At 40.9% G+C, this 24,759-nt stretch overlaps 3 protein-coding genes across 5 annotated transcripts in view; all 3 read left to right on the top strand.

The window, feature by feature from the left end:
• myo15ab (myosin XVAb) overlaps positions 1 to 11,765 on the top strand; it is a 40,474-nt gene extending 28,709 nt beyond the window's left edge. The window contains 17 exon segments of the mRNA XM_053229654.1: positions 145 to 294; positions 297 to 328; positions 2,305 to 2,420; positions 2,506 to 2,566; positions 2,897 to 2,969; positions 3,201 to 3,274; positions 3,690 to 3,772; positions 4,341 to 4,471; positions 4,710 to 4,804; positions 5,014 to 5,091; positions 5,193 to 5,289; positions 5,477 to 5,637; positions 6,111 to 6,244; positions 7,387 to 7,520; positions 8,130 to 8,263; positions 8,412 to 8,552; positions 9,635 to 11,765. Of these exon segments, the coding sequence (XP_053085629.1) occupies positions 145 to 294; positions 297 to 328; positions 2,305 to 2,420; positions 2,506 to 2,566; positions 2,897 to 2,969; positions 3,201 to 3,274; positions 3,690 to 3,772; positions 4,341 to 4,471; positions 4,710 to 4,804; positions 5,014 to 5,091; positions 5,193 to 5,289; positions 5,477 to 5,637; positions 6,111 to 6,244; positions 7,387 to 7,520; positions 8,130 to 8,263; positions 8,412 to 8,552; positions 9,635 to 9,736 (1,796 nt within the window). The 3' untranslated portion in view covers positions 9,737 to 11,765.
• Positions 11,157 to 18,165, top strand: alkbh5 (alkB homolog 5, RNA demethylase). The gene is made up of 4 exons (XM_026929168.3): positions 11,157 to 12,825; positions 14,068 to 14,148; positions 14,812 to 14,940; positions 15,729 to 18,165. Exons 1-4 carry the CDS (start codon positions 12,110 to 12,112, stop codon positions 15,913 to 15,915), a joined length of 1,113 nt encoding a protein of 370 aa, XP_026784969.2. The 5' UTR covers positions 11,157 to 12,109; the 3' UTR covers positions 15,916 to 18,165.
• A 344-nt stretch (positions 18,166 to 18,509) lies between these two features.
• The window catches only part of mief2 (mitochondrial elongation factor 2), an 8,819-nt gene continuing 2,569 nt past the window's right edge, over positions 18,510 to 24,759 (top strand). The window contains exons 1-5 of one of the 3 annotated variants that reach the window (XM_034299980.2): positions 18,578 to 18,649; positions 18,881 to 18,946; positions 23,460 to 23,596; positions 23,839 to 23,998; positions 24,238 to 24,563. In XM_034299980.2, coding sequence (XP_034155871.2) covers positions 23,468 to 23,596; positions 23,839 to 23,998; positions 24,238 to 24,563 — 615 coding nt within the window. In that variant the 5' untranslated portion in view covers positions 18,578 to 18,649; positions 18,881 to 18,946; positions 23,460 to 23,467. Of the gene's footprint in view, positions 18,650 to 18,880; positions 18,947 to 22,641; positions 22,905 to 23,459; positions 23,597 to 23,838; positions 23,999 to 24,237; positions 24,564 to 24,759 lie in introns of those variants that run through there. The other 2 variants (XM_034299979.2, XM_053230051.1) reach the window with 2 other exon arrangements.

Here is a 24,759-nt window from a genome sequence, read left to right as displayed (position 1 = left end):
AACAAAGCTAGGACAAAGGCGAGCACGTGACATGTAAATCAAACACACGATTTTCATAATGATTATTTAATTTGTATCATTTATATACGTATTATCAGTGCATGCGTAAAGCTTAATGTACTTACTGGAGACTTTTTCTTCCAGGCTGGAGGTTTGAGCCAGTGATGAGTCGCAGTGGTGCATTTCCCGCAGACTGCGTCATTCCGGTATCAGCTCCGGATTTTCTAAATCTGCCCTCAGACAAGCAAGGAGAGATGAGACCCAGAAAGAGTCAGGTGATGGCATTACTGGCTGCGATGCTGCGTGTGAACTCGACGCAACACTAGAGGCTGAAGAATAGTGCTACAATTATACAGTATTATTATACTATTATATCATATTATTATCTCTTAGGAAAAAATGTCTGGTTCCTCTTTAGAAGCAATTTCCAAACAGCTGAAGGTACCACAGCATCAGTACAAAACACTTTTATGCTAATATAAAAATCTTACACACACACACACACACACACACATACACACTGCATTGTTCACAATTAGATCCCACAGATGAATGAACTTTGGACTGAAAGGTTCAATTGAACCCCAAGACAACAACAACAACAGCAAATGAGTGAAGCAGTTGGTGTAAGGGGACAGCCGGCTTGGCCTTGCGCCACCACTAGAGGGAGGCAGAGAGCAACCAGAAACAGTGCTAAACCAGCTTCTGCCTCCAGAGGGAGCCAAAGAGCAACATCTTAATTATAATCAGGAGTAATTGGCTCCATCTGTGTCTGAGTTGATTTAAGGACAGTTCTCCACTCACTCAGTGCTTAGTCTTGAGTCAATCGTGCTACATGCTGGTGCTCAAGTCTGAGCTGGTAATTTTGGTACATCTTGGTAATTTCTCTGGCTTCTCTAAGCTCTCATTTTATTTATTTATTTATTTATTTATTTATTTATGCATGCTCTAGGCCTAACATTCTTTAGGTTCAGCCCAGACACTTGGTGGGCCTGAACTTTTGGTTGATCCATGGGTCCATCCCTTTCTCTGTGGGTGGCTCACTGGCCATGATGAGCCAAAGAGAAACACAATCATCCAAATGATCGTGCCAGAAATTGTTTCTAGGATTTGAAACTCTTTGACTCCTGTATCACTAGTGACATCATCTGGCCATATGTATTAAAACACCACATACTATCATAATCTAATAATGTGTATTCTTTGGCACTTTGGTATTCGTATTAGGACACAGGTTGGATTTATGCTTGTTTTGGGCAGTAGGGTATAAATAATAAGGTCTGTGCAGGAGGAAAAGTCACTACGAATGATTTGTGTAACTGGAAGATGAGTTACAAATACAGAAAGAAGACTCAGATTATTACTTGTCGTCATTTGTGTTTAAGTAAAAAGATTTGTGTTGGGACTAAGATGACGACTATTTTTTAAAAATTAATATTAGTATTTCCCCAGCCTTTGAAAAAAATCCACTCACAAGGAGCCAAAAGCAGATAGCAGGCATACACACTTTTGTTGCCATAACACAAGGGTTTGAAGCTGATCTGGTGTTCCAGTGCTTCAGTGGGTCTTCATGTCAGCCTGGGTATCAATCTTGCAGGTATCTAGTGACCTCCATGTGGACTTTTCTGTCCTGATAATCCAAAACTGAAGTTGATGCTAATGACTGGGACAAAGATGAGGGGATAACGTTGGTTGTGTTTGAATGGTAGTTGCAGTTAATTACACAGCAAATAATTCAAATCATTCCAGATGATGAGTTCATAGTATGATATCTGATATAGACTGAACATCGTGCACATAGTTCCTGGTTTTGGTGTGAATCAGAGATGCATATTCTAGGTCCAGGTTCATTTCTGTTTTTTGGCTTGGATTGACAAACCCAAGTGTGTTTTTTTTGTTTTTTTTAAATCTTGGGTCTGAATGTTTATGCTGCAGAATGCAAATTATTATTTTTTTCTTTTTTCCAACAATGGTAAAGGGTTGCAAGTTCATGACCACCATGTCGACCAAAGCCTCATCCATCCAGTTGTTCATGTCTTCCTTTAAAATGCCACATGAGTCAGCTTGATTCAATAATACATTACTTGATTATAAATATAAAAGCACTATAATTAAAGTCAATTGTTTACTCAAATGGATATTTAAACCCAAACTTTGTGTGTATGTAGAAAAAAATCTAGTGCTTTCCAGAATAAAAAGAACACAGAGGCGACTCGGGAATGTATTAATCGACTAGTCTATGCAAAACTCTACTACATAACAGTGAACGCAACAGATTTGTGCTAAATCCATCTCATCTTTTAGGATCGTTTTGGTGATTTGAGCGACCATGAGACAAATGGCAGCGTCTTCTTGGACAGTCAATACACCATGGTGGAATTTGCCCGGAAATACTTCAGGCAGTGGGGTGGCAGTAAAAGGTTTGGATTATTACACATGCGAGTGCATATGATTTTTGTCAAAAAGGAGGTTATAGCGTAGATATTTCTCTTTTCTTGTTGCTAGTGAGAAATCCAAGAAAGATCAAGGTGGCAGAGACCCTGCAGAAATGACCAAATTCAGCAAGGTAGTGTGCACACACATGCAGTGTGCTAATAAACATAAGCCAAAGTTGTGTTAAAGATCGTTTTGTGGCCTGATTTTTAAAAAAAAAATACACACTCTACTATTGTATACTCCCTACTCTGTACCTTATCTATACTTCCTAAACAATACTTATACGCTTATGTACTATTTAGACAGGATAAGGTTGTAAAGGGGCGTGGCCATGCAAGTTACACTTATTCATTAGGTCACATGACTATAACCTGTATGTAGGCCAAGCCTGTGTTAGGATCAGTGCTGAAGAACTGTCTCTGTTGATGTTTAACACCAACACTGTTAAACTTGTCTTCAGAACCCCATCCAGGAGTCACTGATCGAGTTCACCAAGCCAAACATGAACCGAGTCGCCTCGGAAACGTTCCTGGGTGAGAGTCATGACTAGAGATGTGTGCTGTTTTTTTTAAATCCTGATTCAACCTCCAAACTCAATGGAATTCAGACTAATCCCACCCACAGTTCATTTTGCTTTTACACACACTTTTCTAATTTACTTTATCAGATTTTAGATACTGTGTGGAGCTGATTCTTTCTATGCAGCTTTGTTGAAGAAAGTTTTATTTGTGTGTGTGTGTGTGTGTGTGTGTGTGTGTGTTCAGCCATAATGAAGTTCATGGGTGACCATCCACTTCGAGGCCAATCTGAACATTTTGTCCTCCACACCTTTTTAAAGGTAAAACTCAAATATTAGGGTCCAAAAGTCTTTTACTGTAAAATGTATTTATTGTTTTACATAAAGACAATTACTTGTTGTCAGTATGTCATGGTTTCCATTTTTCTTCTGAAATAAAGCCTCTAATAAGTCAGTGCATTGGTGTTTATGCAGCTCGGTGCAAAATGGAGTTATTGTTACAACCCTAAAGTTGATTATTTTCCAATAACACCATGTCCTGAAGTGTTTTATTCCTCTTACACCACAGGAACAATAACAGTTTCTTATTAAAGAATGACATACTGTATATACACTGAGAAAAGTGCTATCCACCCTCTTCCACATACATGATCTCATAGACGCCTATGATTTGTTAACATCATGAATCTACGTGTTGCTGTAAAAGTGTAACAGGATTATTGTACACGTTTGACAGTTGATTGGCGAGTACGAGCTGATGAGAGATGAAGCGTACTGTCAAGTGCTCAAACAGATCACCGCCAACACCAGCCCTAAACCGTAAGATACAACACTTTCTCTCTTTTCCCCTTCATTCAGCCACCATTTCCTCATTAAAATCTCATCATAAATATAAAATATTTATATTTTAGATTTAATAGTGCTTCTGTTGAAGTTATAGTTGATGAATCACACAAACACTAAATTGAAAATTTGTATTGATTAAAATTATGACTTGATTTAACATTTCTCTGTAAGCGTATCAGATGATTTGCTAGGTCAGATTATCCTTCAAACTTCACACTAGGTGATTCGTTATTTATTTTTACAGGAGAACAAACGAACAAAAATACTGGTATTTTATTAATTATGCTAAAGTGTGATAAATTCACCTACATCCTGTGCACACGTTACAATTTCACGACCTTGGATTAGTATGTCATGATGTCATTAATTTGTGCACACGAGTAACTGTTGGTGCAGTATATAAACAAAGCAAAGTAATGGGATGTGCTGGATCAAGTGCTATTTTATAAACTGCTGAATACTGAGTGTTAAACCAAATTTGCAGTCATGACTCTGAATATGGCCCAAAGAGCACAAGAGTGTGTGTGTGTGTGTTGTGCAGAGACAGCTGTCAGAGAGGCTGGCGTCTGCTCTACATTCTCACAGCGTATTGCCCGTGTTCTGACGTCCTGCGTCCCTTCCTGCTTAAATTCTTACAGGATGCATGCACAAGCTCGGGATCTCTGTTTCACGGTACGCACAAACACATACAAACACGTACACACACACACACACACAGATGCGTGTAACAACAAAAAGCTGTGTGTCGTAACATTTTACGTAGCTGTCATGCTAGCATTCGAGCATATGTGGTGCAGGTTTTGGGGGCGTGGCTTCAGAGAGAACACAAAGGAAGGGTTTCATGTACGTTTTAAAACTAGCTTGAATTTCTGCCACAATCCTTCATCATGTGTTCATGATTCATTCGCAGGCATTGCTAAAGCCTGCGAGCAGAACCTGATGAAGACGTTGCAGTGTGGTGGGAGGAGTGTGTGTCCCAGCAGCATGGAGCTCAAAGCCATAGTGGTCAGAACACACGGAACACACAAACATGACATTCACTGATTAATACTGTGGTATAGCAGTAAAGATGACAGAATACTAATATTAACGTAATACTAGCATGCTAGCAGGTTTAAGAAAGCAGATATTGTGAAAGCCCAAAAATATTTTCGGTTCAATACTCAAAACATACTTTGAATTGTTATTATTTTTTTGTGTGTACGTTCGTTCAGGCTGGTCGAAGCTCAAAAAGGCAGCTTTTCCTATTTCCTGGAGGAATTGAGCGGCATTTAAAGATCAAAACCTGCACCGTAAGCTGTTTTTCTTTTCTCCAAAGTGCTCATTTAGCCACTTTAGTGACTTAAGGTTATTATAACGTTTACGAGCGTATTAGTTTTGTGTGTATTTGTAGGTGGCTTTAGATGTCATCGAGGAGTTGTGTTACGAGTTGGCTTTGCAAAGACTGGAGGCCATGAACGAGTACGCCATTTTCATAGTTACAAACAGAGGTACGTGTGCAGACATCTCGCGTTATACAATCAACAAGGGAAAATTCTTGCCAAGAAAACGTGAAAAAATGTTTTTGTCTTGAAGATAGAATAAAGACAGGCTGGTGAGGGAACGACTGTTTACAGCTGCTCTAACGTAAGTGAGAACAGGAACTGACTTGGATTGTGTTCGCTTCACACGTTGCAGGTCAGAACGTGAGGCCGCTGAATAAACGGGAATATATATTAGACGTGAGCACCGAGGCGGAGATGATCGACAGCAGCTACAGCTTCTGGTTCAGACGCGTGATCTGGGCTCAGGCGCTCAAGTTCGACAACGAGCTCAGCGTCACTGTTCACTACAACCAAGTATGAAACAGCTACTTCAGAGCTTTTCTCCAACTGCTTACTGTAAACATGGGTTATGGAATATTTAAAAATAATTAAAACTCAATTAAAGCGCACTCGGGTTGGAGCTCGATACCAGACACTGACCGCGTCCAGAGCAGCTAAAATAAAAATAAGCTCCATTTTTGCTGGATTTCTAGCTAGAAATAGTACAAAAGTCAATAATCGTGCGTTATTCTGCAGCGTGTCCGTAATCCAAACAGCACATGGACGAGATTTCGGTCCGTAGCTGAACTTTTATATTCAAGATATTTTATTTGCTACATTTTTTGCAGTGTGACTTTGCTGTCTACGTATCAGCGATCACGTTTCACACTTAACTAGCCAATTTATTCCCGTTTATGAAAACGTTTGCTTAAATAGATACAAATTTTTAATTCAAGTTTTTATTTCCTGCAGTAACCCGTGTGTGTGTGTGTGTGTGTGTGTTACAGGTTCTCCCTGACTATGTGAAGGGTTTACTGACCGTGTTCCCGCCAGATAAAGTCAGCGAGCAGCAGTTTCATCAGATCGCTAAACTGGCTGCGCTGCAGCACAAGGCGAAGGACGTCATCGGTGCTCCCACCATGTACGCTCACAAAACTGCCCCACTTTTACAAAGATTGTTTACTTATAACACCACGCAGTCCTGATTCAAAACATATTTGCTCAAGTTAGAGTATAGTTACAGTCATAAAACATTACGTTCTTCCTCAGTAAGGTGTGAATGAGAGATATGACATGATATTTACGCAGAATTAAAGTTACTATTTCTGTCGTATTAACAGATTTTATAAGTTTGATAAATAAGTGAATGATGGTGGCTGTAAAAGTCCATTTACTAAAAACTATTCAATTTGTATTTTTACTTATTTTATCAAATTTTAGTTGATGCAGCTTTTGAGAAACTTTTATATAATACACCATTTTTTTTTAACTTATTCGTTATTTTTATATTGTTATAAGTAAGGACTAACACACATGGCGGTGTGCTGTTATAGGAAAATAATCAGTGACAGGGTGGTTTGGTGCAGTGTGACTCCTCCCACACCAAAGTGGATTATTTTCCAATCATGCAGTGTTTTATTCTATTACAATTTTTTTAATTATGTTATAATTATAAGCATTTATAGCTACATTTAATGTTGTGGAACGTCTGCGAAACAAGATAATTGTTTCCTATGTTATAGCACGTGCGTCATTCCCTCACCAACCTCTTTTTTCTCTCTCTCTCTCTCTCTCTCTCTCTCTCTCTCTCTCTCTCTCTCTCTCTCTCTCTCGGAGTTAATAAGATGAGGGAAAACACAGCTTATGGTTTCGGAAAGCCTCAGCTTTATCTCTGACACTGGAGACTCCTTCTGTAAATGTTAAATAAATGTCTCCTTACAGAAAACTTCGCCATGTCAACGATTTTTAAAAAAATCTGTATTAGTGGACCGTGCGCTGTACAGGTCCCTGCGAATGATCTGTTACTATAGAAACGATAACATATTAAAATAAACCTACTGCATGTCAGAGCTGCTGTTACAGAAAATTATTCTACATTTGCTGACCAATCAGAATCGAGAATTTAACAGCACTGATCATCATTCACAATCTTAACTGTTGTCCTGATTTAATGACTAGCTTTGTTATATGAATGTTCTGTAACACTGCTCTCATTCTGTGTGTGTGTGTGTGTGTGTGTGTGTGTGTGTGTGTGTGTGTGTGTGTGTGTGTGTGTGTGTGTAGTCATGAGCTGGTGGAATATATTCCAGCCCAGGTGTTTAGCAGACAGGGACCTCAGCAGTGGATGCACCTGCTTACACAACACACACACGCAATCCGGAGCCTCAGCCCTCATCAGGCCAGATCACAGTTCCTGGGTACTTTTACACACACACACACACACACACACACACACACACACACCAGGAAACCACAACTTGAGCTTCTGTCTTCATTTTACTTTTTTACAGTATGTTTAAATAATATGCATTACATCACCATGTTGTTGATTTTATATTCTTAACACCATGCACACACGTGTGTGTTTTATTCCTCTTACACCACTGCCCTGTTGAATTCTGGATTCCAACTGGTCAGAAGGTGTTGATTTTAATTTTCTGAAACATGTTCTTTGTTAAAGAAACCATTGATTACAGTGAAGTGTTCTGTAGTTAGATGTTTGTTTATTTAACATTTTATGGAAGGAGTCTCCAGTGTCAGAGGTTTTCCTACATCTTCAGGACAGAGAAGTAGAATGTGTCATTCTTTAATTAATAAAATAGTAATCATTGACAAATTGATGAGTTATAAGAGGAATAAAACACTTCATGACATTGTGATGGACAAATAGTCATAGTTTTTTTTTTAACTTTTTTTTTTTTTTTAAATCTAGACCAGCATGACTCTGAAGTCTCTAGTTCCACATACGTTATGCAATCCTGTGTGTGTGTGTGTGTGTGTGTGTGTGTGTGTGTTTTGCGTTCTAGGATTGGTGTGTGCGTTCCCCATGTTCGGATCGTCCTTCTTCTACATCCTCAGTAGTAACGACGGCACAATCTCCACCCCCTGCATCCTGGCTGTCAATCAAAATGGCCTCCACTTTCTGCACAGAGACACTCACGTAAACAAAAATAACAAAACGAATGAAAGCTCCACAAACCTGTATGAGCATAAAGAGCAACAAGTCGTCATTATATACCTTTCTAGAACGCTGCTGCTCCACTGCTTTTTATCAAGAATTTAATTACTTACAGTTCTCTGTCTTGTAGGAGGTCCTGGTGAAGTTCCCTTTAAAGCTGGTGCAGTCGGCATACACACAGCGGCCCAGCGCAGGAAAGAGTTACCCTTACGTGGACATCTTACTAGGGGACGTGAGCAACCGCAGAACTACCCAGTTACAGCTGGAACAGGTCTCACACACACTTTAACATGCGAAATAACAAGCGTGGTAATTATTAGCATCAATCCAGACATCTTATTTGATGTCTATAGTGTGCAGAGGGGAGAAAAAAAAAAGAAGAAAATAATTAGCAAGTGAAAGATGTGTGAAGTATTTCTTTTTCTAAGATAGAACAAAGCATTTAAGATTTAAAGCGTGATGTGTGTAAAAGCATCTAAAAACAGGCTGAGTAGTCTTATTTATAATCTCATGATGATAAATATGGGCAAATTTATCTAATATTTAAGATATTTTTACTTTAAAAAAAATATTTTTTTGCAGCGTAGGCAACATTAGCCACGGATAACGCGTTCTCGAACAGGCGAGGATCAAAACCCGGAGTCATGATGCTATGAAACACGGCACTAGAGAAACGAGGCTTGGGAACGCGCGATAACGTTCGGCAAGACTTCGCGACAAACAATGACACACAGGGGATACAAGGCAAACTAATCACTAATCAAACACAGAGCAGGTGATTACAATCAGTAAATGACCAATCACAGGAGGGGGGCGGAGACAGGACCAAAACCGAAACAAAGGCACGTGTACAAAAACACATGACATGAACTCGAAACATCACACACACTGCTGTATTTTGTCAGAATTAAAGGTACTGTACACATCAGTTTCTTCATCAAGCTAGAATCTAAGTCCTCTTGCTGATTGTTGATTAATTTTCCATAACAGCAGCTCTGACGGTAGTTCTGTCTGTAATTCAAATCACAGGAATATATTCATGCACTCATAACCGGATTTAAAAAATTGTCGATTTGGTAAAGTTTTAACTTAAGCTTAAGGAAGGAGTCTCCAGTATCAGTGCTTTGTAACAGAAGAAAAGCTGTAACTTTACATTTACCTAAATTTTCAAACTGTAAATTATAACCTTACCCAAGTTTTAACTGCTGAACTAGAAACAGTTCTTGCTAGTGTGTGTGTGTGTGTGTGTGTGTGTGTGTGTGTGTGTGTGTGTGTGTATACGCATATATTTAGTTCATATATTTACTTTGTGTTACCGTGTGTCATAACATTTTATGTTGTGTTTGTTGGCAGGGATTGGAGCTTTGTCGTGTCGTTGCCATGCATGTCGAGAATCTGCTGCTACGTCAAGAAAAAAGACTGACTCTTCCTCCGAGTGAAATCACGCTCTTATAACACGCTGATTTTTTTTTTTTTTGCCCATCCCATAATACATGCCGGACAATACTAACGATTCAAATGCAAGAGCGATTGAAACCGAATGCCGAATTGCTCCATTCTGGTTCTGTCAGAAGTCGTATTACCTCTTTTTAAAAAAAAAAAAAAAAAAAAAAAGTCGTGATGAAGTTTTGTGTGAATGGAACACGACTGATTTGATGTATATAATGTAGAATTGTGATCATTTTGTATGAAATTTGTATATACGCCATTTTGTGACGCCATGTTTATGAAGACAACCTGATTGTGTGACTCTGTATGGTTTATTGTGTTTACACACACACACACACACACACACTGTTACTCAGGAGAACACAAAAATGAAAATGTAATTCTTCTTTTCCCTTTTGGACTTTTGTATGAAATCTGTGGAATTTTGTGATTTATTTATACGCATAATTATCTGACAGCTCGGTGTATTTATGTGGACTGTAAAAGAAGGACATTTTACACATGAGCAGTCAAAAATAAATTTTTTTATATAATAAATATTTCAGATTTATCAGTTTTTGGGTTTGTTATATTCCAGAAAGTTCTCTGGACTCACTATCAGAATCACAGTGCTGCTGCGAGTCAAAATGGCGTCCGTTTCATTCTAATGATTTTCAGCGAAGATTTTCTTTTAATAACGATGCAGGATGTTCGTTCAAGAGCGAAGAAAAACACACGTTTTTGATAAGATAAAATGCGCTTCCAAAGCATGCATGCTAACCCAAACATCTTTTTGTTTAGCAGCCGAAGGCGTTTGCCTGACTTTAGCTTTACGACTTCTTGTAAAGTTTACGGAAAAATGTATGAAAATTCAGAATGTCCTTTGCAGAAAGGCACTTCCTGTTTCACAATCCTTCACATTAGTGAGTGACAAAGCAACTTTTTCCTCAATCATATGCAAATTAGGTATCATGGTAAAGCGGCAAATCTAAATTACTGACTCAAAAGATTATTTGAACCAATCATATCGCACGTGCGGTGCGACGTTTCTTCAGTTCCCCACTCACAACTTCAGTTGCTAGCTTCTCATTTACCGTTTGATGTGCAAAAATGTAGGAATTATCAGGGTTTCATCTTATCTTGTCATTAAATGTGTATGTAGACATTACAGAGAGAAATAAAGATCGCTGTTGTCTCTGGTGAGTGGACATAGCGAGTACAGTTAGCATGCTTTTTCCTACTGACATGTAAAAATTTCACACTGATTAGCGCGTTATTTATTTTTGTTAGCTCTAGGCTATACATTTTGGCTGCTAGAGTTTCTCTTGTTAATTTAGCACCAAGCTAGGGGACGATCATGCTGCGAACATCGGTGTCAAAACGAACGCACCTTTTCAGTCGGCAAGCCGCTCATGCGCATGCGCAGTACAGAAAACAGTTTACGGCAAGCGGGTTTACGCTGCACCGTTTTACGGCAACCGTTACGCACTGGACTGAAAATCCCGTTTCCAGGAATTAACCTGGATTTTGTTTTGCAAAGGAAAGATGGATTAACGACAGCAACACTGCTTTATCAGACAGGAGAGACTGTTGCATTGCTGTTCTGTCGCTGTTTAGTTAGCGGTAGCCGCGTTAGCAAGCTAGTCAGTTTCCCAGTCTCCGGTTTGTGTTGATGTGGTGGAAGCTTAGTTACCAATAAATATCTCACTAGCAACAAACCTTAACATTCATTCTTTGGTAAACAGCATTGAACCAGGAATACTTGAGTGTTTAGTGCAGACATGTGCGTTTAAAGAAGAAAAAAAAAACACCAGGTTCTTTTTTTTTTTTTTTTTCCAGTTTGCTTAGCTAACAGTTAGCATACGCAGTTAGTGCACAGCGTGCCTTCAGTCACGTCGCTCATGCTGTGTTCAAGTGCTCTCGGAATTATGGTTAACTACGAATTCCCAACTTAGAAGTTGCACACAAGTTAATAACACGACTTAATATTTTCAAAGCATTAGCGTGGAGGAAAGTGTCACGTTTAGAGGTCGGTGCTTGGTAGGTAAATCTTTGGGGGAAAAAAATAAATAAATAAAAAATCTTTAGGTTATAAACATTTCATGTCACAGATTAACTTTATCTATAACGGTTTGGATTATTTCTGTCAATTTTTACAGTAAACTAGATTTAAATAGATATATGTATACAAGTTAGGTATATCTAGTTAGGTATTTAATGTGTAAGTAGGTTCACTTGAAAGAAAAGTACTTTATTAGTTACACAATTAGTGAGAAACGGAGGAGTTGAAAGAGCGCCTGAACGCTGCATGAGTGGGGCGCGTGCGCGAACATGGGCACATGAACGGCGCTTTTCAAAACACTGCGGCGCAGAAATCATCAGTCACCCGATAAAATAAAAATGTCTGCGAGTGGCTTTACAGATCTGCGCGACAAGCTGAAGTCCATGACGCCGCACAGGGAGAACCACAAGATCACCAAAGTCTCGTCTGAGCACAGCGGCGTGAAGAAGCGCAAACGCCGCGACTCCGGGGACGAGCACGAGCGCGAGCATCATCATCATGAGGTGGCGGGAGCGCGCACGTCGGAGGCGCGCAAAGTGAAGAGCGGCATCACCCAGGCGCGCGTGTTCACGCCCGAGGAGTGCGCGCGCATCGAGGCCAGGATCGACGAGGTGGTGGCGAAGGGGGACCGCGGGCTGTACCGGGAGCACACGGTGGACCGCGCGCCGCTGCGCAACAAGTACTTCTTCGGCGAGGGCTACACGTACGGCGCGCAGCTGGAGAAGCGCGGCCCCGGGCAGGAGCGCCTCTACTCCAAGGGGGAGGTGGACGAGATCCCGGGCTGGGTGCACGAGCTGGTCATCGACCCCCTGGTGGCGCGCCGCATCATCCCTGAGGGCTTCGTGAACAGCGCCGTGATCAACGACTACCAGCCCGGCGGCTGCATCGTGTCCCACGTGGACCCCATCCACATCTTCGAGCGTCCCATCGTGTCCGTGTCGTTCTTCAGCGACAGCGCGCTCTGCTTCGGCTGCAAGTTCCAGTTCAAGCCCATCCGCGTGTCCGAGCCGGTGCTGTGCCTCCCCGTGCTCCGCGGCAGCGTCACCTTACTCAGGTGTGCACCCTGCAGAGACAACTCCTCCCTCAGACACCTGCAACACCTGCATGCTGAAATACACTGTATGGATAAAAGTATGTGCACCCCATGACCATCACACCCATATGTGCTTCTTCCCCAAACTGTTCCCACAAATTCAGAAGCACAGAGTCGTCTAGAACGTCTGTATGTTGTAGCTTTACAGTTTCCCTTCACTGGAACTCAGAGGCTCAAACCTGTTCCAGCATGACGATGCCCCTGTGCACAAAGCTTCATGAGCTCCATGAAGACATGGTGTGTGAAGGTTGGAGTGGAAGAACTCGAGTGTCCTGCACAGAGCCCTGACCTCAACCCCACTGAACACCTTTGGGAGGAACTGGAACTGGAGACTCCTTACCCAACATCAGCGCCTGACCTCACTAATGCTCTTGTAGCTGAATGAACACAAATCCCCACAGCCACGCTCCAACATCTAGTGGAAAGCTTCCCAGAAGAGTGGAGCTCATTATAACAGCAAACACACGGGGAATAAATCTGGAATGAGACGTTCAACAAGCACATATGAATGTGATGGTCAGGGGTGCACATACTTTTGGCCAGATCGTGTATGTCATCTGTTCAGTGATTTGTTGGTTGGTGCTGGATTTTCATTTCTACTCTGAGAACACGGTGGTTGTGTCCCGCTCTAATTAAACTGACTAAACAAACTAACGAATACAAACGAACAGATCACAGAGTTGCGTATTATTCTAGACCGCTGTTAAGTATTTAACGATTTTCTGGTCACAGTTAGTGTTTACAAACCTCTTAAACCTATCGAAAGCTCTGTTTCAAGTTCCGCTCTTCTGAATTTTTTTTAGATTAGTAAATATTTTTAATGTACGGTCACGGTTTTCGATTTGAGTCCCGGATCATGACGACAATCACGACAACAACGGCAGAAAGTTTTAAACAGAAATGGAGCTCGTCGGTGTGTGTGAAATCGTTAAACATCACGCTTACAGTTCGGCTTTGAATCCAGATGCGAGTGTAGTAAAACTAAAGCGCCGCCGCATCGCTGCCTTTCTGTAGAGATGAAACGAGGGGTTAAAATGTACAGGTTTACACACCGCACCTGTAAATTAACGTTCAGGTTAATATAACGTTTATATTAACGCTGTGAGCAGGAGCGTTGTGCGCAGTGCTGTAAAAACGCTCGGGGTTTTCTTTTCCTGCTACGTACCGTAGACTCACGTGTCCCGAATTCCCGTTTCATTTCAGTGGCTACGCCGCCGACGACATCACACACTGCATCCGGCCTCAGGACATCAAGCAGCGCAGAGCCGTCATCATCCTCAGGAAGTGAGTAGATAAACGCTCGTCGCTTCTGTCCATCATTAATGAAGACTTCACTACGAATGTTGAAAAGAAGGAAAATCTGTTGCAGTACGTGGGGAAAATATTCAAGTCAGGTTTAAACGAGAAAAAATAATCGGATAACTGCAAAAAAAAATCAATCATTAATTAATTATGAATTAATCTTTACCTAAAATTAATGAATCAATTCCAGTGTTTTTTTTATGATGTCATTTTTTTTTTTAATTTAATTTCAATTTCACATTGCATTTTCTTTTCTTTCTTTCTTTTTTTTAATTTTTCACCTCCATCAATTAAATTTGTGAATTAATTTTTTTTAATGTTTTTGCTCTTTCTTTTTGGCAATTTGCTGATTTATTTATTACATTAAACTCTCATTCCTGTTCAGAAAAAAAAGGCTAAAAAATGGCCTTTTTATGAGTTTAAGAAAAAAATCAGATGAAAATAATTTTTATTTATAGAGCAGTGTTTAATACATGCGGCAGCTGAAAGTGCTGTAAAATCTCGTCAGATCAAATGAGAAAAATTGACGAGAAAAAATGGACGTTTAAACTCCTAAACGTCACCGTAGGGGATTTATGATGTAGTGAGGAATCAGGATTGATTATTTATTTATTTATTTATTTATTTTTATTGATTTGTTTTTAGGACGAGACCGAACGCACCTCGCCTAGACACGGTTTCTCTCAGCCCTTTCTCCAGTCCCGCTTCGGAGAGACGGCACGTGCTGAAAGCAAAGCGCTCGCACCGCAAAGCCGACCCGGATGCTGCACACAGGTAGGAGTGTGTGTGTGTGTGTGTGTGTGTGTGTGTGTGTGTGTGTGTGTGTGTGCTAGGTACACATTAATCACACGCTCCACAACGAGACGAATCATAAACTCGTACACAAATGGCGTTGCCTGGAAATCCTAAATACCTGTTCCGATAAGCCAGTTATGTGCGTTAGTGCAGAAGAGTGACGGTACGAGACGAGCGTCTCTATTCGCGCTGGTTGTGTTTCAGCGTGTCGTAGTAGCAGCACTGTACTGTAATTAATCTGATCTGAGGGAAAATGTATCGTGACACATCGTCAGTGTTTCTATAACAATTAAGAATTCTGATATGAAGCGGCTGAAAAAAAAATCGCAAAAAAGAGCAAACAATCTTCCACGTGAAACGTACAGATTTTAAAGAAACGTGTGAGACCGTTGATACGGCGAGGTTTTCTGTAAGATGTTCGTTTATGGAAGGAGTCTCCAGTCTCAGAGGTAAAGCTGTAACGTTTTTCTGACATCTCTTGAACACGAGAAGCTGCGTTTATTGTATTTTATTCTATTTTTTTTTGTTGAACAACTGTTTACAGCTGCTATAACGTAAGCGAGAACAGGAATGAACTTGTTTCACAGACATTCAACGTAGCTATAAATTGATTAACGTATGATATGATGTTCTTTGATGAATAAAAAATGGCCATTTTACTGTGGTACAAGAGGAATAAAACACTTCAGGACTTTGTGTTATAGGGAAATAAACAGTAACTCTGTTTATACTCTCTCTCTCTCTCTCTCTCTCTCTCTCTCTCTCAGGCCTCGTATATTAGAGATGGATAAAGAACAGCAGAGGCGTTCGCTCCTCCTACATCAGCGTCGTCACGGCGACGACAACGACGACGGCGCCTCGGAGAACTCCTGGAGGAGAGTGGTGAACACGTCGTACTCGTCACACTCTGAACACACTTCTTCATCTCGCCGAGTGAAGATGAGACGCCAATGAAGACCTCTGATAATTAACAATCGACTGTTAGTTTAAAAAAAATTTAAAAAACGTAACGTTAGACACGTTATACACGTTATAAACGTCAGCGTATAGGATCCAACGGGTTACTGGTGAGGAAAGCGTGATATAAACTTCCTGCAGGTGTGTTCTTATTTATATGTTTTTGTAAGAAGGGGTGTGTGAATCGAGCGAGTTTTTAGGTTTAGACTTCGTTATGGATTTCTTATAACAGCGTTAGGAGCAAACCTCTGCAGTAACACAATCAAAAAAAAAAATATATCTGTTTCGTTTAAGGATTTAAATATTCTCTTTTGGTCTGCTTTATGCTGTTTCTCAATTTCTAGCACCTTAATATGAAATCTGGAACTGACGTCTCCTCAGTATTACTATCTACTTGCGAAGGAATTGTACATTTTCGAAGATTTTCAAGCCGATTCACGAGCCGTCGCGTGTATGCGAGTGATTTTTAGGGATGCGTCGATACTGACATCATTTACACCTTATTACGTACTTTTTTTTTTTAATCTTAGTCGTATGATATTCTCCACTACCACGTGATACGTGATGTGTAACGTAAGCTTAGCGATCTGGACGAATTTTGCGATTAACGATCAAAACAAAGCAGAAAATATCACAACGTCTTCCTATGATATAAGCAACCTGATAAAACATCTTTACGGCGTTTAAACGGAGCAGCGTCAGCACAAGGTTGCGTGAGGGGAAAAAAGAGCGCAATGTTCCGTGAACTTCGTGCAACACAAACTGATCGTGCAGAGAAACTGTCGCACGTGCGAGCACCTCACTTCTGCGAGCACCGAGACACGCTCACTTCCTTCCCCCTCGCTCATCACGATCTATACTCTCGTCAGTTCACGGCACCTCGCGCTCGTTTTTAATGACCACGAGTACCAGAGAAAGGTACGTGGTCTGGAAAATAAAAAGTATCGATGCGTCCCTGGTTAGATTAGCGGTGGAGTAGAAATACAGCAAACCTTCAGGCTCCGTTAGGAATAATTCTTTAGTACGATCCGTACAAACACGTGCAAAAAATAATCTATTAAATATGCTGTTTTGAGGCAGTATCTTTATTTTGCACTGTTCTCATTGGTTTTTTTTGGGGGGAAAAGAGGAAGGACTTTTTCTATTTCGTGGGTTTGCAGGTAAACTTCTACTCCTGGCCGACTTCTGGAAGTGGAAAGAAACGACACGTGTCGATATCAAATATAAGAATTTAGACGCTCAGTGGCTAAATCAGTATTCAGAGCGAGCTGAAACATCATTTAAGTGTTTAATTTGTTCTGTTGGGGGGAAAGAAGCCCTTCAGGGTGAGCTGCGTAAAGCTCCGATGGACATTAAACCCGGGAGTTTGAGTTGAATTTCTATTTTGAAAAATGACTTGAAAGGTTGCTGTGTGGTTCACTGTAATGAAAAATGGGTATTTTTGCATCAAAGATGTACAGGCCTGAAAAGAAATTAAAAGATATGAGTTTTAAGAAAAAAAAGCTGCAGTGTTTCTGTTGTGGAGTCACGGGACGACGTGGCGCTCACTTTCAGGAAATTAGTTAATAACGTTACAGATCTCTGAACAGGAACGAATCGTAAAAATGATTCGGTCTAAGCCAGTGATAATCCTGCGTAATTCCAATGAGGATAAAATCCACACAGTTAAACACAAACAAATAAATAAATAAATATGCCACAGCGCTGATGGATTCTGGATGCTGATTGGTCAGAAGGTGTTGATTAATCTTCTATAACAGCAGCTCTGACAGTAGTTCCAGCTCTAAGAAGAATTACAGATTATATAAATGCGCTCTGGTAATATGTCGTCGTTTCCATACACAGGGACTTGTTTGAAAGAAAGATTAAAAAAAAAATATATTTAACTGCTGATAGTGAAGTTTTCTTGAAGTAAGGAGACGTTTATATTTAACATGGAAGGAGTCTCCAGTGTCAGTGCTTTGTAATGGAGATAAAACTTAAGGAATTGACGCTATATGCGTTTCTCAGTAACAGGACAAGATGTGTTTTTTTTTGTCGTAACTTTGAGAGAGAGAGAAGGATGACGGTTTATAGCTAAGTGATAACAGGGACGTTTTGCGTACTTTCCGTGACATTGACATGCGGCTAAAATCGACATGTTCTTTAGTAAATTAATTGTAAACGTTGTAAAACTTGCTGTGGTATAAGAGGAGTAGAACACTTCGCTGTGACGTCATCCTGACGTTGATTGTTTTTCTGTAACAGCGCAGCACACGAGTTTTATTACTTACGCATTAATCCACTCTAGATTAAATTGTCGTTGCTATAGCAACAGCGCAGTCACAGGGGGCTGTTTGGTGGGCGCGCCACACACTTTAAACCTAACAAACTTTTTTTTCTCTCTCTCTAAAAGTTAACAAGGAAAATAAAATGGCGGAAAAAAGATAGCGTTCACTTTAAGACAAAAAAAACGCTCACGTACTTCACGTCTTGAGGTACTACAGGCTACAACAATATCCGCACGGTGATTGGACAACGAGTAGGACGTCATACAAGCCTGACTTCCTATTGGTCTAAATCCACGCCAATCAAAATGTTTCATCCAATCAGCGCTGCGTGCTGAAAGCTCTTTGGCTAGTTGACGTTAATGGACGGAACGAGTAACTGATATGACCTCGAGCTATGAAGTCGTGTTTAACGTCTAATTTTGTATTTGGGTTAGAAATGAGTTGGAGGATTTTCTGAAAAGGTAAGTGATAAAAAATATATATATCAAATTAAAGTGTAAACGCTCGAGTACCAAACAAGCCGTTAAATGAAGCGAGCTAGCGCGTGCTAACAACAACAACAACAACAACAAGGGAGAAGTTTAGCTTAGCAAGTGTTCATGACTGACTAACAAGTTCTGTAGGTTTAAATATATTCATTTAAAAAAGATTATCTTGCAAGCTTATGAGTTTTCTTATTAAACTGCCTTTAGCCAGACAGTGAGAAGTCACAGGCCCTGATGCAGCACCAGGCTTTTCCCTGCTTCTGAGGATTAAAGGTACAATAGGCGAGTTCTAAAATTTATTTCTTGTAGAAATAATCTGTAAAATATCTAGAACATGATGAGAAAATGATAGTTTGAGCCCCGACTTCAGGATAAAAGTGTTATATGGCTGAGAAAATCCTCTTTGAAAACTGGCTTCCGGTCCGGAATGTTTGTTTGTTTGTGTCTGAAATAAAGCAATGCTAAAAATGAGCCTTTTATATATTCACCTGTTTGAGAAATATATTTTTCACCTTTGATACAGCAGGCATAAACATACGCGTATAACACGTCTTACAACTTACATGGACTATTTAAAGCTAGGAATAATTTTTTATTTCTCTGATTATACTGTAATTTATCTGTCATGAGCCTGAAAGGGAGAAAAGTCTGGTGTTTTATTTATATATTATTATACAAGAGCGCTGATGGATTCTGGATTCTGATTGGTCGGAAGATGTTGATTAATTTTCTAGAACAGCAGCTCTGACAGTAGCGCAGGTTTATATTAATGCGCTCGCTTTATTACGTTATCGTTTCTATAGTAACAGCGCAATCACGCGTGTCATCGTAAGGAAACTTCTAAGATTTATGAAATGTTTGGGGTTTTCTTATCTTTTTAAACGAAGCGTAAAGTGATGATGCGATGCGATACGGAGACTTAAAGCACGCTATTTATACGTTATTTTATAATATATGAATATATAAAATGATTTTAAAAAATTATAAAATGTAATAACATGATTTTATCTTAAATTAAAAAACATTTTTATATTCTAGATTTTAAATAAATGTATCAGTGTATCATTTTTTTCCATTTTTTTTTCTTCAGTCTTTTTTTTTTTTTTTTTTGCAAACCTTTATATCGTGTATATATATATACGTATCGTTATGATATTTTTCATATTGCACGACTGATAAATATTCCACATTTTGGATTTTCTTTGCTGTAAAACAAAGCAGTTTGAAAGTTGATTGTGTCTTTGTTTTTTTTTTTGGGTGTAATTTTTTTTTTTTTTTTTTTTTTAAGTAACATTGTTTTTGTGAAATTTTCCAGAGGGGGAAAAAAAAAACTAGTGTGATCTTTTGCCTTAACGACATTAAGCTCTGTGTGTGTGTGTGTGTGTGTGTGATGGATAAATTCTACCGTTTCAGTCTAAACGGATGTTTAATGAGTGAAGCGTTCACACACTGTGGCTTGTAGAAGTCAGCGTGGTGAAGGTGTACAGCGTGGCGTCTATTTCTGATCCGCGGAGAGAGTGGCAGGTGTAGGCACTAAATTTAAAACGTGACGTCACTCATCACGGACGTGAGCTACGGTCTCTTACATTGTGTGTGTGTGTGTGTGTGTGTGTGTTTAATGTGTGTTTGACGTCCACTTTAGCAGCTCTATCAGAATATCAGCACCTGGAGAGGAAAAAGGGAAGCACTGATGCTTTACCATGTTTGTTCCTGTTTATAACACAAAGTTGTGCAAAGTCGACCTGATCGACTTCAGATCCTATAATCTGCAGGGATTACTGCACTTTTCTCTCTGGAATATTCTGTGGAGTTTAAACTGTTTGTGTTTATGGCGCTTTTATCCAGAGCGACTGATAGCCGTAAGCCGTAAACAAACGCCTCATCTGATGGAAGACTTACAGCTAACTGATTATTATTATTATTATTATTAAATATTGGTGTAGAAGCGAGTCAAAATAACTTCTGTTTTTCAGGCTTTACTCTGATAGCTCATTTCGTGCTCCTAGCTGTCTGAACGCTTGACCTTTTATGGAGTTTTGTGGGCGTCACTAAATGCAAATGAGCTGCGTCATGCACTCGATTCGCACTTCACTGATGATTAACGTACGAGTGCGAATAAGAAGACAATCACCGTTTCTGAAACGTTTGTAAATCTGATGGAAATTTTTAGTTTGGTTTACGCAAACATTTACACATTTACAACTTTACTAGAAGATTGATAAACGAGGCCTGATGTTTAAAGACAATAGGACAAATTATTATTAGTATTATCCTGTGTGTCAAGTTTAAAGCAAACGTCTCCTCTGTGCTAGTCAAAATTGTAACGTGAAGCATCACTATAAAGCAAAATTGAACCGTCCATCATACTTTTTATCCATGAGTTATAATTAAGATTCAGGGTTTTTATTTGTCACGTACATGATTATATACAGTGAGATGAAAACCTGGCCTACTCCTCTTTGACCGTGCATTTAAATAGCTAAAAAATAAGAAATGTTGAACAGGAATGTTCAAAAAATAGTTGTTACACGTAGTAATGAAACAAAGTGCAGTGTGTGGAGTGCAGAGTGACTGGACAGATCTTTATGGAGTCCTGAGGGACCTGTATGGTGGACAGATCTTTATGGAGTCCTGAGGGATCTGTATGGTGGACAGATCTTTATGGAGTCCTGAGGGACCTGTATGGTGGACAGATCTTTATGGAGTCCTGAGGGACCTGTATGGTGGACAGATCTTTATGGAGTTCTGAGGGATCTGTATGGTGGACAGATCTTTATGGAGTCCTGAGGGACCTGTATGGTGGACAGATCTTTATGGAGTCCTGAGGGATCTGTATGGTGGACATGTCCGAGTTGACGAGTCTGGTTTTCTCAGGGAAGAACCTCCTCCTGAGCCTCTCAGTTTCAGCCATCAGACTCCGGAAGCTCTTCCCGATTACAGCAGGCTGAACAGACCGTTACCAGTGTGTGTGTGTGTGTGGAGTCTCTGATGATTCTAGCAGCTCTGGTACTGCATCTCCTGGTGTAGATGATGTGCAGAGAGACGAGAACAGACCCAGAGATGCGCTCAGCGAAGCGCATCGCTCTCTGCAGGGCTTTGCGGTCCTGAGTTGAGCAGTTTGCGTTCCACGCTGAGATGCACCGAGTCAGTAAAGTTTCTTTAGCCCCAGTCTAGAACGCTTGCATGATCACACTCCGAATTTCCTCAGCTGTTGTCTGGTTTTGTTCACCTGAGCTTGGATGTGATGAGTCCAGGTCAGGTAATCAGATATCTCTTTTCCACCGAAACGGTTCGTATTCTGGTTCCGGTCCCAGTTCTCATTCAGTGCTAGGCCGGGCGAAATGGAACCTATCGTGACCCGGCCACGAGTCATGAAGACATGAGACATGAGAAACGAATGGTGACGTGACGGGTTTCGTTGCTACGTGTTGTTTACGTGACTACGGCAACTCTGCGTTCGTTTGCAGCGTGACCACTGTCGCTGAATTCAATGTGCCAGTCAGTGTCCGAGTTCAGAGTCCAGAACATCGGAGTGCACGGTTTTATTGCTTCGTCCATTGCCGCTTCTGCTGAGCTGAGCTCCTTGTTCTGATCCCTGTACCCCTTCTTAAGCTTCTTAAAGTTTGTTTACAATTTGCTCAATCGCCTTATTGAAGCCGGCGTTGAGCGTTTCTTTCCGTGCCTCTTCTTACACCTTTTTTCCCCTTGAGCGCTCTCTAGTTTGTCTTGGATCTTCATTGAAGACCATATTGACAGTAGAACGGACGGTTCAGACATTTTGTGTCTCTTTCTGTTGCAGTAGTTGCTGCACGGTAGCTAGCAGCCAGCACTGTTGTTGTTGTTCAGAAAACTTTTCCTGGTGATGCAACATTCCCCCGCCCCTGCACCGCACCCGCGCCCTGACGTAACCGGTTCTGGGGTTCCAGTACAGCAGGTTTTTAGGGCCGGGGCAGAATTGATTTTTCCGGCCCGGTGCCACCTTCTCTGTGGTGGAATCTCTCAGAACAGTTGGAGAACTGGCACAGGAACCCGCACCGAATCCATGTCGGTGGAAAAGGGGCCAGACATGTGTACTGCAAGGTACCTGAAGCTGCTCACTCTCTCCACACGGGTCTTGAGTGGGGTGTAGTCCCTCTGCTGCCTCTTCCTGAAGTCCAAAACCAGCTCCTTGGTTTTGCTGACGTTCAGAGAGAGACAGTTAGCCTGGCACCAGTCTCTCCACCTTATCAAGGTAGGCCGCCTCATTGTTGTTGTTGTTGATGAGGCCCATAACCACTGTGTCGTCAGCAAACTTGACGGTAGAAGTGGAGCTGTGAGAGGAGACGCAGTCGTGTGTAGAGAGAGTAGAGGGAACTGTTGAGTCATGCGATTGAGTCATGCTAGGAGCTTATCTGGAACTGTAGAAGCAAGGAATTTTATATAACTGGACCTTAAACCATAGTGAAGAGTGGACCAGCTCAGATAATGTGTAAATTCCTACCTCTAGCTAAAATATAACTCGGTTTGAATGAAGAAAATGGATTTTTAACAAAGGAATCCTGCTTGTAAGGAGTAAAATGCTCCGAACGTGCAGTGCATTGTAAATATCTTTTGCTGTACAGTGTTGCCATATCACACTGTACCCTAAAATAAATTCCCCTAAATTAAATAAAAAAAAAAAATCTAAATAATTTTAGTAAACCGTTTATCCGTCCATGCTAATGGTCACGTTCCAGGTAACGCATGTTTAGTGCCACTGATGATTTTGCCAAAGCTTGGTTTTAATATTTGGTTTGGTCTGTTGCAGACAGAGCCATGTATTATTCAAGTAAAAGACGGGATGGAATCAGCGCCATCATCGACTTCCTGCTGTCCAACGCCCGATTGGTGCTTGGAGTGGGCGGAGTCGCCGTCCTGGGCATCGCTACGTTAGCTGTGAAAAAGGTGTGTATACACGTAACAGTGTTGTATTGTGATATTGGAATTATGCTAATTATTGCACATTAGTGTGTAAAAACCAATTTAATGACAAGTTATTAATCAGGCAGGTTTTATACAGCAGTGTAACACACTCAGGGAAAAGAGCTGTCTGCCCTCTTCCACATACACAAGCTCAAACTTAGGCTCGCTAATTTATTTACGACTCGTCTTAAATGTCTCTCCTGCACTCCACCACGACGTACCAGCTGATAGAGCGTGCCGGCCGGCCTCCCGATGACGAAAATCCTGATAAAAAGATGACGGAGAGCTGGGAGGAGCTTAGCCTGGTCAGTTCCTCCCCCAAACTGCTTCAAAAGGGCATTGAGGGTGTGGTCATGAAACAGATTGCTGCAGCCACCAAGAAAGGTATGTAGCACACGTCACAGTGAGAATTTCTCAGGTATCCCAACAAACAAGTTTTCACTTTGACGTAGAAAGAGTGGTAGCCATGTTGGCTTGTTGTCAATAAACAGAAAGGAAAAAATACTTTACTTTAAGACCAGACAGCCATTAAGATACAGTCTGATGAACTCCAATAATTTAGCGATTGTTCTCCTCCTCTTGTGTTTTTTTTTTTTTTTCTTCTTTTCCTCCCGCCCCTGTAGAGGACCTGTCTCAGTCCGCGCCTCAGAGCCAATCCCAGACTCAGAGGAATGGATCAGACCCGGCTCACGCGCGCAAACGGCTAGATCTCTGCGTGTTAACATTCTCAGAAAGACTGGAGCAGTATTACCGGACACGTGTGTGCCTGTCCCCGAGCGAAGTGTCCCGAGCTCAGCAGAGAGCGCTCGACATTGCTACAGAGATTCAGGGCTTCCTGCACGCCAAACACCCCGACATGCCCCTGGGAGAGATGACCTTAGCGGGGTCGCTGCTCGACGACCTGCAGGTGGTCAAGGCTGATCACGCCTGCCTGCTCGTACCACTACAGGTAGCAGGAATTCAACCTTACTGCGTCCATACACACTCCGAGTGGTGTTTCACACTTCGTGAACTATAAATAATACTGAAATAATACCAGCATGCTCAGCAGTACATCAGTGTAGAAATACTAAATGTCTAGGGTTTGTATTAGTTTGTATTCTATTTTCTTAAAAAAAAAAAAACACCACGATGTCGCACCTTGT

Source organism: Pangasianodon hypophthalmus, chromosome 26 (genome assembly GCF_027358585.1).
Source record: "Pangasianodon hypophthalmus isolate fPanHyp1 chromosome 26, fPanHyp1.pri, whole genome shotgun sequence".
In the NCBI taxonomy this organism is placed as follows: domain Eukaryota; kingdom Metazoa; phylum Chordata; class Actinopteri; order Siluriformes; family Pangasiidae; genus Pangasianodon; species Pangasianodon hypophthalmus.
The sequence above is the reverse complement of the archived record's forward strand: the minus strand, read 5'-3'. Positions and strand labels throughout refer to the sequence as shown.